At 40.5% G+C, this 16,806-nt stretch overlaps 1 protein-coding gene across 4 annotated transcripts in view; it reads left to right on the forward strand.

Annotated features, from left to right (window-relative positions):
- Positions 1-16,806, forward strand: part of LOC109636681 (3',5'-cyclic-AMP phosphodiesterase 4C-like) — an 84,615-nt gene that overhangs the window by 1,613 nt on the left and 66,196 nt on the right. For all 4 annotated transcript variants that reach the window (XM_069521780.1, XM_020098560.2, XM_069521776.1 and 1 more), the window contains exons 2-3: positions 6,022-6,061; positions 14,247-14,449. In XM_069521780.1, the coding sequence (XP_069377881.1) occupies positions 6,047-6,061; positions 14,247-14,449 (218 nt within the window). In that variant the 5' untranslated portion in view covers positions 6,022-6,046. The remainder of the gene's footprint in view (positions 1-6,021; positions 6,062-14,246; positions 14,450-16,806) is intronic.

Consider the following 16,806-nt stretch of genomic DNA (forward strand, 5'->3'; position numbering starts at 1 on the left):
AGTTTGGAATGCATGTGTTTGGGTGCCTATGTGTTGTGAGAGCTTGTATGCGATTAGGAAACAACAGGACGGACTGGAAGTTTGAGATTTTGACTTTAAAAATGCAGAGTTACAGGTTAGAGACTCAAAAAGAGAAGGAAGTACAGACAGAGATGAATCTGTAGTGATGCATTTAAAGAAAAAAGTCGACAGCAGAGAGCAAAATAAAACAGAAAACAGAATGAGAGTAGAACCAAAGCTACATCTAGATCTAGATAAATTTGGACTATTGCTGTGTCTTAATGCCCGTACCTCCTTCCTCACACTTACCTGCATTTTCAATTTAAAACAGTCACCTCTTACTCTTAGCTGTCGCCACCTTGGCTACGTATCAAACCCTAACCACCAACTTCTTTTCAAATGTGGGAAAATGGCCTTTGGTGAAGGAGGACATGTTGTCTGTATCATTTACGTGTTCGTGGGGATGGACCACACAATACTGGACACACATGAGAAAATAAAAACATTACTTTTTAGATGAAGTGAACAATGCAGCCTGCAGATTCTCTGGCAGGCGACAAACACTGTCTTGTAGGGCGGCTCGGGGCTCAGGATGTAGAGCGGCTCATCTCTGCCATCAAGTGTGCCGAAGTGTCCTCGGGCAAGACACTGGATCCCCAAATACCATGATGTGACGTGTGATAGAGAAAGTGCTGCAAGTAGATGCTCTGTATGAATGTGTGAGGTGCACATTCAAACTGTACTTTAAAAAGCTGTGAGTGGTATAAAATGAGAAAAGTGTTAAATACAGACTGTTTATATGTTTGATTTGGGAAAGTACTACCTTGTCAGAGTTTACACACTTGGCTAGTGAGTATACTCGTACATGTGAGTGCAGTATCCCATATAAGAGTCACTGTCACACCCTCAGTGACTTGAGCAAGGCACACCATCCTCTGTTTGCCTGAGTCTGACTTCTCAATGAGTAACACTAATGTGTGTCACACTAGTGTGATCTGAAAACTAACAACTAATCTGCTTCCTGTATAATAAAGATGTAAAACACAGATATTTAGTCATCTATCTGTGGTGTGCTGTAACTCATATGTGCAACACAGCAGGAAAATAAAGAATTAGATTAGAATTCAAGTCAAGCATAAAAGAGTTGAGGTAGCCCTGAAATTAGAGGAGCATAAATGAGATGATGTGAAATCAGATGTGTTTGTTTGGGTTGCACCGAGACTGTGGGTGTCTGCCTTTGGGCACATGTTGTTGTTGGCATTCTCATTCCCCTCCACTTTTCAAAATCCCCTTTATTATAGGAAACAACAATGAGCTGCCACCTACCTGCTGAGTAATGTTTTGACAGAGATATGGACCAAGAAATGACTTTGATGTTTTCTTCGAGTGGAATTAGTTATTTGAATGGCAGTGCTCACCTCCCCCTGTGCAACGGTTCCACCAAAACAAGTTCTGATGTTATTTCACAGGCGACACCGTTGTGTGGCCCTCGGTTTTGCATCACCACAGACAATTGTGATTGGTTAAACAAGCCAGACTGTTTATCAGAATGATAACAATAGCTGCAAGACCATTCTCAGCACTGAAGTCTGGTTAGGGGAGTGTAGGGTTACATGGGGTATGTCAGAGCAGTGAATGTCCCCCATGATAGTGGAACGTGTGTGTGTGTGTGTGTGTGTGTGTGTGTGTGTGTGTGTGTGTGTGTGTGTGTGTGTGTGTGTGTGTGTGTGTGTGTGTGTGTGTGGCCTTATCAGCTTGGATTTTAACAAGCCTATCTTCTTTCTGCTGTGCGTCACCACAAACATCACAAGATGCCTTGGGTGTTCACTTTATGATGGCTGATTGTTGAGTTTAAGACAAGAACACCACTGCTGAGATAGTTAATCATTATAGACGCTTGGGTGCCAGGGTGGAGAGGAGGGTTCAGCTGCACACACTTACACAGCATGAGGGGGCTGCACCATGAAATATAACACGGTGCCGATCAGTGCTTTGGAAAGTGTAAATTTAGGCGCATTATCATTTTAAAAATCTCTCTGTTTGTATGTTATGAAAGGTTAAGTGGTCGACCTTCCTAACCTGATTGCCTGCCTTTACTGAAGCACTGATTATCATTAGCTGGATAATTAGGCCTCTGAATGATCATCCACACAACAGACTAATTATTGTCTTAGCAAAAAAAGCTAATATTTAACTACTAACTGTGACAATTGCGTCATTTCATTTAGGCGTGTCCTGGTGCAACTGAAGAGAAAGAAATTAATTACATTAGATAAGGCCAAATGTCAGGGCCAGACATAAACAAATGAAGAAGTTGATTTGATTCTCAACAATTGAAGTTTATTCTTAAAATGTTCAAAACATTATCGAAATGCAAAAGGAAAAAAAAAAACTTCATCGTCTCTTTAATGCCCGGCACGAATACGCTTCTGAATGTCTTCTATCATAAATCTTTAGCCAGAAAGATTTGTTCCTTTGGTTGAGCACGAGAAACTCCACAGTAACATCCTAAATGTCAGCTCACGACAGAGACAAAACACAGGCTGTCATTAGTGTGAGAAGTGATGGGTTGCCTTAAAAAGAAATTGACCCAAATCCAGAACTATCGTTGCTGCACTGACACTGTCAAAAAGCATATTTCAAGCCTGGAAGAGCTGGGATCAAAAATCAAGAATCTGGCAGCCTGTAGTGAAGCAGAGGCTGAGAGTTTCCAGACACAATGAAAAACCTGAAAGACTAACTTCTTTTCTTCGAGGCTAAAGACGTAAAGAATACAGGGAGCATTAATGAAGGATTCATACTTTGTAGAGTTATTCTTCTGCCGAGGCTGCACAATCCTCTAACTTTGATGTGTCAGCAATGGGCCTCTGACACAGCAGACATTTTGCCTTAAGTAGGAGGAGGTTTTTATGAGTGGGTCTGGATGTAAAAGTCAAATTTTCTATTTCTCTCACAATGTTACATGACTCAGAGTTTGAGCATTTTAACTTCTGCATGAAACTCACCTTTAGGAGTTACGTTCAGGGGAAAGAAGCTGACTGCCTCTCCTCAAGTCAACTATCCTATCACAGAGACTGACATTATTTCACGGGTGGACACTAAAGATTACGATTTTGAGAAAACTGATTCAATTTTGGATGAATTCAGCAATATGGCACAGTGGGTTGTTCACTTGCATTGATAACATAAAACAATAGGTTTCTCTTCTTAGTTATCACAACATCCTCTGGTAATTACCAAATGACATTCAAATCCCTCTTTAAACTAAACATTGCTGAAGCTATAATGTGCTCGAACTTCTGGGGGATAATGTTGAATACACTTTTTCTGCAATGAGAGAACAGAAAAGCTTTTCCAGAACCAACAGATACTTCCAGAAGGGACCCACAACTCTTATCGATCTCAGGAGAAGCACTGGTTTAACTTCACATTTACAATGTCCTATAAGATCAACATCAACAATACCACACTCAAAAAGCTGAAAGCAGCTGAATGGAAGTGAGCCACAATATTTTCATGTGATAAAACCAGTTGTTTTCATTTAACTGCAGTTCCTCAAAGGAAAAAATAGAAAATATGGTATTCTGTAGAAATATTTGAAGAATACCTGGATTCTGCTCCTTTGCTTCTGTGTTCTTTCAGCTGTGGTCCGAATGTCCACAATACTTCATTGAGTTCTGTGAACAAGAATCTGAGGTATTGTTCTAACCAGCAGACAGAAAATGAACACATCATTTCTTCGGCCTGTGAAGCCCTGAAGCAAAGTGTGTGCTCTTAAACAAATATCAAACTATGGATCTTTTCAAGCGACTGTCACTCTCTCATTGGAGCGAACACTACACTGTTGTTGATGAGAGTTTCCTGTTTAGATTTATAGAGTAGTGTGTATTGTGTGTACTTTCCTTTTATAAAACACCCCATCCCTCTGACACTGACTGTGTCATGTTATCCTCTATACTGTCACACATGAGGAACCTCAGATGAGCCGTGCAGGATCTGCCTCCCTCATGTGAGCAGCAGATTCTGTTTACAGTCGGTTCAGTGAGCACAGGCTGCTCCTCCATGGAGACGTACATGTTAGTTACAGGAGCAGCAGGAGAGTGAGGAGCAGCATGTATGATTTACAGGACTGCAGAACATGCAAAGAACAATGGTAATGTTATTTGTCAATATGAAAACTTTAATTTTACAGCACAAACTTTACTATTTTCTCAATTCAAGTTCTATATATTTGTGTTTTCTTTTTCTTTATAGTTTTTTTTAAAACGTTTATGGTTGAAAATATGAATCCTCAATTATACATTTCTTTATCATATGAGTTTGATAACAGCTTCTTAGGAAGCATTACAATTTTAAACAATATATTTACAGATATTTTGGAACCACAAATCTTTTCCTCCCTAATATCAGCAGTGACGGTCGAACTGTAGAAGTCAATCCCTGTAGTAGGAAAACATGATCCATTTTCACCAGTTATTTATGAGTCCTACTACGTGGAAATCATCAACAGCAGCAGTGATAAATGTTATCAGACATAATAACGGTGATCCAGATTTTCACTATTCATTTTCACTCTTCATGTCATAAACTGAAAAACATGAAAACATCTACAGTTACTCATTGGTTTCCTGTTGGGGCAAAATTTTAGAATGCATTTTAATTCGGTGACACTAATTTCCATAATGAGCTCCAATGGAATCAGCGAGTTTAAAGAGTTATAGAATTTAAACCGAAGACACTTTATTGCTTACATTAAATTGGGCTGTTGGATTAGACTGCTTTGTGATAATGTTAAAAGAAATTGCCCAAAATTGTTAAAAATGTGTATATATTGAACTCCGCCCAACATTTTGAGAAACAACACAGACGACATCAGTGTGCTTCATTGTAGCTACAGCCTCACTTTGATCACTTTGGACGTCTCTCAGGTTAACAGTTCTATTAAAGTCCCTCTTTTTCATTCATTCAGTTTTATTTATTCCGAACATGTAAATAAAAACAAATTAGAAATTATACAAACAAGTGATAAAGAAAAAGAAAAAACCCATAATCATTTTACACACTTACAATACACTTTATTTTTTGTTTCCCCGCTGCATCGTGAGCCTGTGTTAGCTGAGCTCTCTGTGTGCGTGACGTGAAAATGAAGCAAATCTGTTCAACAAAAGTAATAAAAGTGTTTCATCATGTCCTGGAGAGAAAAGGCTTGTTGAGTCTTTTTGATGCCTCTGGCACATTCATCCACCATCCCTCAGCACATGGCAATGCCTGGTGCTGTTGATGAGTCATGGGAACACTTCATAGATGAGTCCTAGTCATTATTTTTTTAAACGTTTTTATCGACCTTTTACACTTCATTTTTTCTTCTTTATGCGTTTTTGCGATGAATATTCGAACATTCTGCTTATTATGTATTTTTGGTCATATTTAATGTGATGCACGAGTTCAAACCCTCAGTTCGTCAAAGTAAATTGAAAGAAGTGATTCTGGTTCGAGCAGGAAATTTGGTTTTGAATGGCAGTGGTGGATGATTCATTCTCTGAATGTTTCTCTCCATCTTTAGTTGTCTGTCCAACTTCGGGTGTGCTGCTCTATGACATTGAATTTACTCTAACTTCGCTAAACACGATTGTTGTTTTAATTATATTTTATGTGATGATGACGATGTGCAGTGTCAGTTCTGTAAATGCATGAGTTACACTGTTGGGACACACATTTTTTACATGTGTATAAAGATGATGTTAAAATAGACTTTTTACTCAGCAGCACACTTATGACAAAGCTTCAGGTGATATGTTTGTGGATATTTCCCCATATTTCTGAGGAATTTTCATGTATAAATTTATGTCTCGATTAACTGACTCAAAGAATGTGATCATCGGGCCTAATGTCTTCACGTGTGTTTAACCCCTGTAGGTTTGTAAAGGGGGATGATTGTATTTTTTTTGTTATTTTTTGATTTATTTAGTGATTAATGTCATTTTAAAGCCATCTCATTTTGTCACTTCATCTTTGTTTCAGTTGGCGCAACAACAAACCAACATCAATGTCTTGGCTTGAGGTAAATAAGATACATGGCTTCTACTCTAACACACACACACACACACACACACACACACACACACACACCTTCTACCTGCCTTATCAAGTCTGTAGTTTACTTAGGTGATAAGTTGGCAGTAAGATCCTCTGTGTGATTCTGCCGCTGTGCGTCAGATGATGACTGGGTTTTGAACTTGGATCACGTTGCGGCCGTAAAAGTTTTATCTTTACTTCAGGGTTTTGTCCCCAGTGAATAAAGACACAAGGGACACACGCACACACGCACACAGAGTCACTTCAGTTGTGAGTTTCTTGAAAAGATAAATGGGTTATAAAATGCCGTCTAAGGCTGAGCTTGCTTCATTGCTGTTTTGGTAAATTTGTCAGTGAGATGAGGCAACATGGACACAATTACATTTCCTAAGGTTTATTGGATATGAATACGAATCAAACACATTCAGCCTCAGGCAAGTCACCGACTGGGCTCCTGACAAGCTCAGATAATAACATTCCTATATTAAGGCTGGTTTACATTTGGATTATTATAAAATACTTGATATACTATTAGATTTTGTTAGTAGTAGTTGGAAGATAAAGACTGTACCTAAATAACTAATACATCACTTTAATAACTAGCTATTTAAAGACTTTATTGCACATGGATGTTCTTGTATGCTTGTATCATGAACTCCAGATACTCTCCTGAAATGTTTATCTTGAGGGGCTGTTTGTGAGGATGCAAATGTCCAAGGCAGTTGCTCTGGACTTGCTTTGCAGTTTTCCTTTGCAGCCCCCTTGTGCAAATTCCAGAGAATGAGTCCATGTGAGAATACACCAGGAAAATATCTGGAGAATTCACTGCGAGCGAGTGGACGATGTTTATCACACGTGACGGAAAAAACTAAAACAATGCAAACAACTCAAAAAGATGAGGACCCATTCATGTAGACGAAGACCAAGACGATTTCAAATTGGAGAGACAATGAGATTCCAGAGCTTGTGGTGTTGTAAAGAACATCAGGTGATTTTGGAAGTTATACGTCCTCACTTGAACGCTCAGAGATTCTCCTGTTGTTGTGAACGCGTTCGACTCGGATGATCTCCTGTTGCATTCTTTATATGTGAATAGAACTCCAGAAAATGTCTGTCTTTATATTTGAAAACAGCTCTACAGACAAGTATCACCTGCGCCTGCAGCTCACCTGCACCTTTCAGCTCATTTTCTTTGCTGTTCGACCTCTAACTGTTTTGTTTCACTCTCAGTGCCTCACTTGTTTTCAGCCACAGCTGGTTTTAGTGAAAAAGCCTCATGCTCAGGACCAACACCACACGGACACAGTCAGACAGTCAAGGTAAACGTATATAGTGAAGCAATCTAGAGTGATTTTGATTCAACACTTGAAGAACCTATAGTTCAGCAAACAGAAAATAAAACATCTGTTTAAATCCAACAGACGACTGAATGTTGTTTTGCTCTTGACTGCTGATTGGTGTTTTTTGCTTCTCGCCCTCATGTTTATCACCAGGGATTGAAGCTGTGCGAACGAGCGTGGCCACAACCCCCCACAGCTTCACTCCCCGGCTGCTCCATATATTAACTTTTTGAGTGCTTCTTTTGAAAAAATATCCAGCGTACATGAAATCACCCAGCCTCTGTGTATCTGCAGAGATAATCAGGGCAGCTACAGAGAGGCAGAGTGGGGTCAGAATGACAGGGCTGATTGGAATAGGGTTGTGTTTATGGACTGATGCTAATCAAACACTCATCATACTGATCATACAGGTGAATGTTACAGCTTTGCGTAAAAAAGAAACAGGCTTCCTCAGCCTGTCTGCTGACACTCACACATATCACACACACACAGACGCAGGGGAGTGGTTCATCCAGCTCCTCTCTCTCAGTTATGATTAATTAATGTTCATTTTCCCAATTAAGAAAACAGTGGCGGCTTTGATTGCAATCATGGGTTCAAGAAGGATCGACGTGTCCTGATGAAAAGCTTTTCTCTTCTATTAGTGCATCATTTATGGCCAGAGCTTATCTCTCTTTGGTTAGAATTACGTTTAGGTAAGGGTAAGGATAAGGGTTAGGCATTTAGTTATGATTGAGGTGTGTGTGTGTGTGTGTGTGTGTTCATTTTTTAGTTAGGTTCAGGTTAGACATCCATTGGTTAAGGTTAGGGATTTCGGTTAGGGTGTTCACAGTGAATGGGAGTCAGTTCAAAGTCCTAATAAGGATGGCTGTGCAAATGTGTGTGTATGTGTGTGTGCATGCTGTGTGAAGCAGACGGGAGCCCAGTGGATTGTGGGATACCTGCTGTGTTACACTTTGGATGTATGTTGGGCTATGGACAATATGTCTAGGCTGCTAGTGTTGGCACACACACACACCCACACACAAAGACACACACACTTATTATCAGGTGCTGCATCCTCGTATCGCAGGAAACCTCCACAGTCAGATTATCTCTCACTTTCAGAGCTTCACTGGTCTTTCACTTTATTATTTTCACCCGAATGTGTCAGAGAAAAGTGCAGTGAGCACTGTAGGCAGGCTTCAGCTACTAATCCAATCGCCACCAGACAACACACAGGTCATGAATGTTAATCAGCTCGCTCGTCTGCGGAGGTGAAAACATCCTCTGACACCCATCAATTTTTTATCTGAGCACAAATGTCTGAATTACAAAGGCATTCATGTGTTTATCTGTCAGACAATGATAGAGATCAGTGGAAGGTTTCTAGACTCGGTTTGCAAGCGTCTGTCCAATAATAACATAATAACACAAGAGCTTTGATTGACTGCAGTAGAGGGAAACTGCTGCATTTACACAACAGACTAATCAGCTAATTTGCAACAATGAGCACAAGAGAGCGTTAGAAAGAGACAGAGAGAAAATGAATCGTCGAATCATAAACTCAAGATGACAAATAAATATGGAAATACATTAGAAATAAACACTTCATAGATGATGAGTTGCATATGATGCTACAATTAAAGTCTGTATTTACTGCAACAGACTACACAAAGCACAATACCTCATTAACGATCAAACCTGCACTGACTGATAATGTTATACAAGCTTCAGATAATAAACAATATGAACAAATGTTGGAACAATATGGTTGGGAAATTTTTTATAGTTTGTCTTTCACGTTTGAAGAAAGCAACAGGAGACGGTCTGGATCAGACGTGTCCACAAAAACAGGAAAACTCATCATCCAGGGAAAGGGTGGTGCTTGGGTAGTGCAGCTTCAGCATCAGCACTTATTGCCAAAATCTCTCAAATCTCATCGTCTTTGTCAGTTGACATCTTCGTCAGTGTCTGTTCGACACTTATGGCTCCTCTTTTTCATCCTGAATTGTTTGTATTCCTCCCGTTTTTCGAGAACATAACAACAGGCTGTGAATTTTCCTGCTGTATTTTCACATGGGCTGACTCATACATTGTAGATACAGTCTATAGGTGGAGGCTTGGAGTTTGCACTGGCTGCAATAACAACATGCAGCTCTTTCTTTTAACAGCTTTGTTTGTGGTAGAATTTTCATTCATTATTTTTTCCCTGCAATATAAAATTCCTCGCAGTTATTTAAAATAGACAATGCACAACTGCTCAGCAATGAAAAATGTCCAAAGTATTTTAAGCATAGCAGCAGTTGATACTTTCTGTGCCACAGTAAGCAGTTCAGAGAAAAAGAGAATAATCAATCAAAGTGAATAAATCAGTCATAGAACAGGAATGAAGATATTTTTCTACAAACAGAAAATGAAGTGCTGCTACAGGATAGTTTAATATTAGGGTAATGACTCTGTCGTACGATGTCACTGTGACCTTACACATGCAGCGTATTGAACTGAGCTCAGATGAGCCTCACCTCAGTGACTTGAGCCCTGACACAGTTGAGGTTTTGAAAACACGACAGGGGGGGGTGTGAGTCATAAGAATTAATACATCGCACTGCTTGATTAATGGAGAAACGTGGCGGCGGCGGCCTGCTGAGAATCTGCCGTCCCATCTGATCATACGCCGGCCTCACTGCCTCCGTCTCATTCTCACTTCCTGCGTGCAGCATGGCGGTAGACCAGCCAGGTGATTTCACAGCCAGCTGCTTCCTCTCTGCTGCTATATGGGCTGGAGGAAAATGTGTCGTTCATCAAATTTTGCTGTTATAGGTGAAACGTTCTTGCTCCAAAATGCAGAGGGATGGTATCAGATCAGATCCACAGCTAGTGGACATACAGAAGAAACAAAACAAAATAGTGATATTACTGGGGGCTTAGTTTTGACACAAATCCAGTGTTGATGACATTAAAAATTGAATGTAAGATTTTTTGTGCCACAGTCAGCAGGATAAATGGTTATTTATCGTACATAACAATTTGCCATACACCTACTTAAAATGTAAAATATCCTGGATACCAACGCTGACATCTTGTGCATTTGGAGTCTGCGCCGTCATAGCCGCTGTGGGAGCGAGGTCTCGCCGATACACATGCACAACCAATCTGTCTCTGATGTTTCCCCTGCTTAAAAGTTAATCAGACACAGAACTAACATCAGCGTGATTAGAACTGAAAAAAAACATCTCTGTGAAATTGAAATTGGCGTGTACTTTTTAATTTGGTCCCTGTCCCATCCATTAACGTAGAGGGGGCAGGGTTTATGACCTATGCTGCAGCCAGCCACCAGGGGATGATCAAGAGTTCCGTGTCTTGCTCAAGGACACTGACACATGGAGAAGTAGAGCAGGGGTGTGAACTGCCAACCCTGCAGTTAGTGGATGACAAACACTACCCACCGAGCCACAGCCGCCACAGTATGAAAGAATAACTTAGTTACCGCCTCCTCGTATACGATATGTGTCGAACCAAATGCAGTTAGATAACCAGGTTACAGTAGATTTTTCTCTAGAAAGCTGTTTTTAAAATATCATAGAAACTCAGTTCATGTGATCAGGGCAGAGGTTCAGAGAAACCTGTTTTTCTAGGCTTCAGTAGCTCTTTTCTTCTGTAACAGGATGTCTACTCATCATACAGATTTGTACATGCAAAAAGTCTGACGGGCAGAACAGCTGATTGTCTGATTAACTGATTTGAAATAATGAGCAGAAACTAACACGTCTAAATTTTCACTTCTGAACATTTGAAAAGTTTGAAAACTAAATTCAGCCACATTCTTGTTGTGAGGAAAAAAGTGTGATCTCACTACAGAGTTTGCTTTTATGACAGACACACACACGCACACACACACACACACACACACACACACACACACACACACACACACCCACACACACACAAATTAAATAATGCTTCCAAAATCAAGTTGGGTGAGAAGGGAGAAATGTGATTACTGACTGGTTGCATGTAAAACCAGGTTTGCATAACCTGATTTCTCTGAGCAATGGTTTCCTGAGTGCTGCAGCACAGGAAGTGAATTCTCTGTGACTGTGAATAAACTCATCAGCACATGTCACATCACAATGAGGTTTGATGGATCACTGTGTGAGTCCAGCAGATAAAAGTGCAGAAAACAAGGGTCCTATTCATAACGTCTCATAACGTCAGTACAAAGAGTTGCTCTGTGAGGAATTGAGATGCTTATACGGTCGACTTAGTTGCCAACTCTCACGGCTGCTTATACGGACTGCAAAACCAGTAATAACAGAGATCGGTAAGAGCGGAGCCATATTTCCTCTGTTGATATTCATCCATTATCTGTACAGTGTGTATGCGGAGGCTGGAGTAGATCGGCTGACACTGGGCGAGAGGTGGGATACACCCTGGAAAGGTCCCCAGTGTTTCACTGGGCCAACATACAGACAAACAACCATTCACACTCACATTAATGTTAATATCAAATGAAGATGAATAAAACTTAAAACCAAAATTAAAGTAAGCTAATTGATAAAACTGTGAACAGGCAATAAGTATATGATGAACAATTTTCACCATATAAAATTAGTCATTGATTTCACTGTCCGTTCTTTGCCTTTAAAGATATTTCCATCTTTTGTGATCAACCAATCAAACCATGCCAATAGCAGCTCCTCACTAAGGGAAAGGTTTCTGTCTTCAGCTGTCCTACTTCACACCTGAGTTCATTATCAGGCTCATCTCTGTGCTTTCTGAGAGTGTTCTCAGGATCTTTGTGAAAATGGCCCCTGGTGTTCCTGAAAACAAGTCTTGAGCTTTTTCTCCAACTGGCTTGATGTTGTCAGTTATTTATTGGCCACAACACAAGGTCCATTTGTTCTACTGATCTGAGGCCAGATACATGGGAGATTTGAACACTCAATTCTTGGAGAGTGCAGTTTTATCAGAGAGTGCTGTACATGCAGCAGCAGGTCCGCCCGTATGACTGTGTGTTTTATCAAAGCTGGTTTCATAGATTTGATTTGTCTCAGCTATAAATAAAAAAAACATTTTACAAACTGATTATGTTTGGGCAACTATTCCAAATTATATATTATATATTATATGAAATAAATGGGTGAAAGTCCTTTGTACTGAGTGGGAGAAAACCACCAAAGGAGCAACAGGTGAAGGAAAACAAATCTTTCAGAATCTTTAGATCCAGAGGAAGAAAAAGTCGATATTCAATAGCAGTGGATACAAAGGCTGTCTGAGATAACAGATGTGGGGACGGTATAGGCCTGCCAGGCATGTTTGCTTTTTGCGCCTGACAGCACCGGGGGAGATGAGAGTTGCTGTTGCAGCTTCTCGGACGTGCAGATCAATATCCATCAGTTGTTAGTGAAGCACGAGGTGTCCGGCTGCTCCTTCAACTCTGCTGAAGCACAAATTACAAGGAGACGGAGGTGTTGTCACCTGGCTGAGAAACCTCGGGCCACCACGATCATGGATTTCAAATGTTTCATCTCGTGGCTGCTTCAATGTTGTAACACTTTTTAAAATGGAAGAGGTCGCCTTAGATATGATGTTGACACACAAACTCACACAAGTGTGAGGCGGATGTGGCTCAGGAGAGGGTTGTCTACTAACTAGCAGCTCGGTATTGGATCCCTGGCATTCTGATGTGTCCTTGGGCAAGAAACTGAACCTCAAATTGCCCTTGATGTATAAAGGTGCTTTATAAATACAGTCACCATTTACACATGTGAGGACTTTGATGACCTCTGCCAGGGATGTTATGTTTTCAGATAAAAATCCAGATCTAGTGAATTTAAAAGCGGTTTCATAAGGGAACTGTTGTGCATTAGGATAGATTTGTGCTCTACTGAGTGTATCGATGTAGTGCATTCCCTAGCAACTTATTCTAATCTTAACTTAACTCCTAACAGTGAGCTAAATCAAATTCCAACCCTGACCATGAATGCAAGAGTTTCAAAAATATTTTTATATTGTGAGAACCAGCCAAAATGTTCTCACGTTGTCTTCACAACCATAGAAACACACACACACTGCTGTTTGTCAACCACACAGAGCTGCTGTCTGTCCACCTGTTGTCTCTCGTAGCTGCTCCATTAGAAACCATCAGTCGGTAATAAATGGATTTGCAAGGAGAACGTGTAAAAAAAGCTAATTTATTGCTCAGGGAAGGAGACAAACAAACTACTTACTTAGTGTCAGATGTGAAAAGTGTTTGTGCTGCTCCTACAATACCCACAGGGCAGATCAGGGAGATGCCACATGTCCCCGGACTAATATGCATTGATTCATTTTCAAACTATTCTCCATTTGCAACTGCGAAATATTTTGTTACATTCTGTTTGCTATGGCGGGACTAATAAATCATTGAGCTATTCGTAATATCTTCATGCTTCAACAGTGATGTGGTAATTGTAAGTGATTAGATGATATTTCATTATTTCTGCACATTAAAATCTAATCTCTGATGTTTTATTGATGGATCCTGGAGTAATTTGTGTTATAATTTACTTGAATTGTCAAATAAGTCAAATTTATAATGATGAACAGTAAACTGTAAGATTTACTATTCATATACAGAACATTGTGTAAGGTTGATTGCAGTACAATCAAAAAACACTGCAAATAATCTGCAACCTCCAAAAAGACAACAAAGCAGTGTATAAAGCACTTGTTTATTTGAAACTTTTGTGTCTATTCTCTTGCTCATAGTTTTAAAGGCTACAAATAAAATATCTTTATGTCTCATGTGTCATAAACACCAAAAGTTTTGGACACTCATGTTCTTCCCCCATCTCTCTTGTTCTGCAGCGTCGGCGGGAATCTCTCCCCGTGGTCCACCAGGCAGTGCGGCGGCGTTGCTCCGGCCCGCTGCTGCTGCCTCCATTGCACCGACGACATTCCTGCCAGGAGCACCCATGTGACACCCGGCGGCCATCTGCAGCGTATGGGCTGCCGCTGGAGCGACTGGAGGTGTTGTACAGCAGAGCGTTGGCCAGCCATGATGAACACCGGTCAGTGTCACTTATACACGTTTCTTCTTTTCTTGCTTTTTTCTGTCTTTCTACTACTTTCTTTATTTCCTCCTGAGCTCTATGCACAGGAGCTCAGGAGATCTTCAGGGCAGAGTGTTTCATGGGGACGTGTGTGTGTGTGTGTGTGTGTGTATGATTTGGTGCAGGCTGGTTGAATTTAAGGGGTCTGTTGGGCCTCGGCAGAGGTCTGTGCTCTACTAAGTGGTGAAAAGAAGCACATAAAATATTTGAAGCAGCTCTAGAAAGAAATGGGTGGATGCAGGATTATTTTTTCCTTATTCTTCAAATGTTCAGTGTGTAAGATTTAGGTGAAAGGGGTCTATTGGCAGAAATTGAATATAAAATAATCCTAGTGATGTTTTTACGAATGTATAATCATCTAAGTTGTATGAATTGTTTTCTTTACCCTAGAATGGACATTAGTCCAAACCGGTACAGCACAGGTTCTCTTTCATGTTTGGAAGGGGAGGGTGAGGTGATGGGTATTCCACTACAACATGCAACTTCACCACTAGATGTCACTAAATTCCACACACTGAGCGTTTAACATGGCAGCGTTAGCCTTGATGGAGGCAGAGTCATATGCTTTAAATTCTGCCCGTTGAAGTTGATGCAGCATTTCATTTAGAAAAGCATGGACCTCCCTTTGTTGTTGTTGTAATTCATCTGGTTGTTGTTATTCTGGTGTGTGTCTCTGGTGCACTCAGCAGGATATTTGGTTGATCAATCAAGTGAAAATGCAATTTGGACTTGTTTGTGGCAGCAGAAGCCCTCTTTCTTTCTTTCTCTCTTTCTTAATTGTCTTTCTTTCTGTCTGTCTGTCTGTCTCTTTTCCCTCTCCCCCCCTCTCTCTCAGGTCATGATGACCTCATTAGCTCTGACTCTCTTGCTTGTATTTCAGTGTTTGGTTCATGTGGTCACTTGGGAAACTGCTTCTGTCTGATCAGATCAGCTGAAACTTTCCAAGTGACAATGAGGGCATAAGCTCTACACACACACACACACACACAGGCACACACACACACACACACACACACACACACACACACAGGCACACACAAAGAAGGGGGGATTTGGTGTTCCCAGGTGATAATGAAAACCTTCTTCCGTTTGAAAAATACCTGATAATTGCAGCAACAGGACCTGTCACTGTAAGGTTAAAGGTGTGTGTGTGTGTGTGTGTGTGTGTGTGTGTGTGTGTGTGTGTGTGTGTGTGTGTGTGTGTGTGTGTGTGCGTCTATCTCTTTGTTGTAAACACAACTGCATCTGTTATTCCTCTTTGGACACATGTCTATACTTTAGAAACATTGTGTGTGTTTTGCAGACAATAATGATAGAGGGGGTGAATTCTAATAATAATAAAAAATACTATTTTGGGGATAAACAGCTTGTTAGCTAACGATATGGCTCACAGTTTTCCTTCAGGCTGATAAACACAAGCAGGCAGGTGACACACAGTAACCTGTAGGAGGCTGTGTTGCTTTCCTGTTTTGCTAATGACGCACAACTTCATGAATATGACTTTTGAGAGGTGGAATCCACATCATCATGTGCAACCCTGTCCCACTGATGCACCATCTTTTTAATCAATTAGGCAAAGCAAAAGAACAAACGTTCTAACAGGCTTTCAAATATAAAATGAGATCCATTTCATCAAACTGTTTAGACTCATATTTGAATAGGTTTATTGTTTCCCTTTTGGTACACTGATGGATCGCAAACTCATGGATCATGGTGTCTGTTTGAAGTGAATCAGTTCTTGTTGAAAAACGAAATGAAATGAATATAAAAGGCGCAAAATGATGAAAGAGACTCAAAACAACCTCAGAGAGATTACGAAGAAGTCACATTTCACATTTCAGACCTGAGGCTGCAGGAAATTTGGTATTTTGACCAGATAATAGAGACCATTAAAATTAGTTAAGCCATGGTAAAATGACAGAGTAAAGACAGTAAAAACAGCCATCCATTATCTCTAGGCTATCGCTTATCCTCTCAGGCCTAGGGACTTTGGGACCACACACATGACACATGATATAGACATTCTAGTCTTCAACCAAATCTTATGCAGCTTTTGGCAGAACATTAATGGCATGTGGTCTTGTTAGGGGGTTTCCAACCATGTTGCAGACTCCTGTACATAGTGACCACAAATTGCTGGGGATCAGTTGTTTTCACCCGCCTGCTCTTGGTTTAGGGGCCCCTGTTGCTACGCCGCTGTTAACACCTGCACACAGGCAATTTTGGAGTTTTAGGATTAAGATGCATGTCTTTGTGCTGTGATGAACCAGGAGAAACCCCTAACAGGAGAACATGCAAAAAACATCAGCCAAGTA

This window comes from Paralichthys olivaceus, chromosome 3 (genome assembly GCF_024713975.1).
Source record: "Paralichthys olivaceus isolate ysfri-2021 chromosome 3, ASM2471397v2, whole genome shotgun sequence".
NCBI classification, from domain to species: Eukaryota; Metazoa; Chordata; class Actinopteri; order Pleuronectiformes; family Paralichthyidae; genus Paralichthys; species Paralichthys olivaceus.